The sequence below is a fragment of the Manihot esculenta genome, chromosome 13, assembly GCF_001659605.2.
Source record: "Manihot esculenta cultivar AM560-2 chromosome 13, M.esculenta_v8, whole genome shotgun sequence".
Classification (NCBI taxonomy): Eukaryota; Viridiplantae; Streptophyta; class Magnoliopsida; order Malpighiales; family Euphorbiaceae; genus Manihot; species Manihot esculenta.
The window spans coordinates 33,505,282-33,508,862 of record NC_035173.2 but is presented as its reverse complement, the minus strand read 5'-3'; the positions used below and the strand labels follow the sequence as shown (position 1 = coordinate 33,508,862).

The following is a 3,581-nucleotide window of genomic DNA, read 5'->3' as shown; positions in this document are numbered from 1 at the left end:
TCAGTTTAATTTGAATTGGTCCGGGTCCGGTTCAAACCCAATAATCACCCGGTCTAACCATGACAGCTGTGCCCTTCCTTTAAGGGCAAGTCCAAGTTGTTGCTCTTTTTAAAGTCCTAATCCTTTAGTAGCAGAGGACCGTGCCCCTCCCTCACCTGCAAAAACGTCCTTACTATTATACTAAGGGTCATTTACTTTATATATAAATAATAAATTCGTAATAAAATAATATTGTATATAATTTTATAAAAAATTTATTTAATTTTTTTACAAAATAAATTATACCGAATTAAGAGTTAGCAAAATGAATCGAGCTTAATTTCACCTCCAAAAATCAATTCAAACAGAATATAAACACAAAAATAGGAGCTCCGATTGCACGTGCCCACGTGATCCCTCTGTTGCAGTAACCTACCACAGGAAGAAGACATAAATGCCTCATAATTGCCAGCCACTTCAACCAACCCCCACAAAACTAGCTACGATAATTAGTTTTTAAATTTATTTATATTTTAATATCTCTTATATTTTTTTATTTTAAATAAAAATTTTAAAAATTTTGAAAATCTTTATAATTTTATTCGATTAAAGTTGGTCCGAGTATTTTATTTTTTATAAAGTACTGTATGAGCCGAAAAAATTACTATTATAATAATAAAAATGAAAAATTATTATTATTTTTTAAAATATAGTATAATTAATAGATTTATTTTTTATTTTTTAAATTCAATATTTTAATTTACAAAATTAGATTTCAGTCATTTTGTCCAATAATTCAATTAAGTTAATAATTTAAATATGATAAAAAATATTAGAATATAATTTAAAAATAACTTTATTAATAATAAAAATGACTTCCACACGTTGATCTCTAAATTTCTTTATTTTCTTCCCTTACTTCTACTCTAATCAAGCACCCTCATAAAATTTAAATTTCAATCTTTGCGACAATTGAAAAAGAAATATAGAAGATTGGTGAATGGCGAGCGATAAGCGATGATAGGTAGGGGCGACAAGAATGGTGTAGCGACAACGGATAAATCAACTAGTAAAAAGAGCAGTACGCGAGCAGCAATCAATAGTGAGTAGCGAGCGACGACGAGATCCATGCAATGAATCAGCCAACAATGAGAACAATGGCCGATGCAAGCAGTGGTTCACGGTGAACAACGAAGAACGCGAAGGATAGACGATGTAAGTAATTTTTCTGTTAGTTTATTTTTTTTTATTTTTGATTTTTAATAATTTAAATTTTATCTATTTTAAATTTTGTTTTGTTAAATTTTTTTATTTGTGGATATTAAGTTTGAAAAATAGACATTAAGAGATAATATATTGAGAGTAAAGAGAAAAAAGATAGACGTATAGTTGGGTTATTTTTCTTTTATTAACAATACTTTTATGAAAAACCACCAATTTTAATTGAATTAAATTTCACAAATTAAAGTATTGAATTTTAAAAATAAAAAAATAAATTTATTAATTATACTATAATAATTTTCCATAACAAGAACAGAAATAACAAGAACAAGCATGTTTCTAAAATGAAATTAATAAAAGAGTAAGATAGCATAACATCCATTTTCTATAAAAACAAATTTAATAAAGGAAAAAGTCGTTAAATTAAATATTTATATAAATCTATATATATTAAAATTAAATAAATGGTAAATAATAAATATATTATTTTAAATATGATATTTAATTAGTAATTATGAAATCTGGTTGCCTTCTAATAAAAAAAAAGGTTAGTAACTCTGTTTATTTCATTGATTGAAAAACATATTAAATAATTAATTAAAAATATATAATAGAATGAAATAGTTAGACAGTCTCCTACAAGAATGAGCGATAGTAGAATTAAATAAAAAACAAAGAAACAGTGAATGGGAAGATCACGTGGTCCCATTGAAGGGTCGGCATCGCCAGCTCATTTAAGTGGTAAATTAGTAACAAGTCAAAGATTGGTCAAACTGGGCAATGCATGACACCCCAAAGCCTTCTGGACTCTGCCACTGTCTGTCTCTCACTCTTCTTCTTCTCTTCTCCTAGAAACAATAAATAACCCTAATCCTCTCTTCCCTCCATTAATTTAATACTCTTTTTACTTTCAAATGGCAACTTTTTTTTCATTTCATTTCCTCTCTCTTTCTCTGCCCAACCCTAATTAATAACCATATAGAAGAGAGTTTCTATGGATTATAGAAGCAAAAGAGAGTTTCTCGGTAACTTCAGCCACACTTGCAACAGTTAAAAAATGCTTCTTTTTTAATTTATTCAACTTTAGTTAGAGCTTAAACTCGAAAACCCACTGAGATTATTCCATCTCATTGATATAAGTATTAGTAAATGAAAGGCTGTGACTTCAAAACTGGGGCAACCTTGACTGCCAATATTAACACGTCACGACAAAAACAATCACATCATGGGCTTGCCATGCATGAACTCCAAAGAGACACTCCTAGCTTAACATGACTTTATGAGTTTTATGTCTGGATAAAAAAAAAAATGCAATAACCCCAGTGGATAACCGGTGCATGGATTTTGAGCTGTGATCTCTTTTGAAAGTAAGCCATGATAATTTTAACTGTATATGAATTTTATTCTTTGAAAAAATAAAATAAATAAAAATAAATAAAAGAGCTTGATATAAATACCAACACTAGGTGGGTTGAAACAGTGCTTGAGGGTCCCTTATAGAATTAAATAGGATTTTCTTTGTGATTTCATTCTCATCTATCTCTTCCATGTTGTATTGAATTCCCATGGCATGTTTAGACATGTACAACTCAGAACACAAAGGTCATTGCCCTCCAATGAGTCCAAGAATCTCCTTCTCCAATGATTTTGTTGATTCACAGCAGATTTTCAAACAAGAGAGAACCTCATCAAGATCAAGATCAGAGGCCCCAGTATCCACTGACTTCGAATTCTCTGTCTCTAACTACTCCATGATGAGTGCAGATGAGCTTTTCTTCAAAGGTACACTCTTGCCTTTCAAAGATAATGCCAATAACAGCCAAATGCAAAGGACTATAAGAGATGAGCTGCTTGTTGACGACGATGATTATGAAGATCGGGAAGTGTGCCTCAGGCCACCTAAGGGTTCAACAAGGTGGAAAAGTCTTCTGGGTCTCAAGAAAAGCCACATTGGCTCCAAGAAAGTTGATAAGAATGATGGCTCTATGGAAAAAGTTGGTGGAAGTAGAAGGCTCGGGTTTGTGCATGAAGAGGTAGAAGAGAACTGAAAAATTTTGAACTTTTTGATTTGTTTTAAGTTCTGATGATTTGGGAGTTTGTGCTTTGTGTTTGCAGGAGCTTTTGAGTGAAGGAGGGTCAAGTATCACAGAGATGTAGAGATTGGGATATTGTGTGGAATTTTTCTTTTTAGGAGAGGAAAATGGTGATGATATTTTCGTATATTTTTAGCAGAGATTTTGGATAAAATTAGAGCTCTTGATTAATCTGTGTAAGTGGGTTTCTTTCAAACTTTGATTAACCTTCTCTGTTTTTGGCTGTTTTCTTTTTGTACAAAATCAAAATTTCTGCTGTTGAAGAACGTCTTGTATCTTGTTGAGCAC

The 3,581-nt window shown here is 30.9% G+C and overlaps 1 protein-coding gene across 3 annotated transcripts; it reads left to right on the top strand.

Annotated features, from left to right (window-relative positions):
- Positions 1 to 881: 881 nt before the first annotated feature.
- On the top strand, positions 882 to 3,581 carry LOC110629648. Of its 3 annotated transcripts, none has more exons than XM_021776720.2 (3): positions 882 to 1,194; positions 2,779 to 3,233; positions 3,316 to 3,581. In XM_021776720.2, the coding sequence occupies exons 2-3, from the start codon at positions 2,781 to 2,783 to the stop codon at positions 3,355 to 3,357; spliced, it is 495 nt and encodes a 164-aa protein (XP_021632412.1). In that variant the 5' UTR covers positions 882 to 1,194; positions 2,779 to 2,780; the 3' UTR covers positions 3,358 to 3,581. The 3 variants fall into 3 exon arrangements, with proteins under 3 accessions (XP_021632412.1, XP_021632413.1, XP_021632411.1); XM_021776721.2 differs by lacking the exon at positions 882 to 1,194 and adding an exon at positions 1,954 to 2,567; XM_021776719.2 differs by lacking the exon at positions 882 to 1,194 and having other exon boundaries at positions 2,639 to 3,233.

Bases quoted from the DNA above. Each gene is read 5' to 3' on its own strand.
- LOC110629648 (XM_021776719.2), top strand. From the start codon at position 2,766: ATGGCATGTTTAGACATGTACAACTCAGAACACAAAGGTCATTGCCCT. The intron at 3,234-3,315 runs GTAGAAGAGAAC...TTGTGTTTGCAG, and splicing joins TCGGGTTTGTGCATGAAGAG to GAGCTTTTGAGTGAAGGAGG.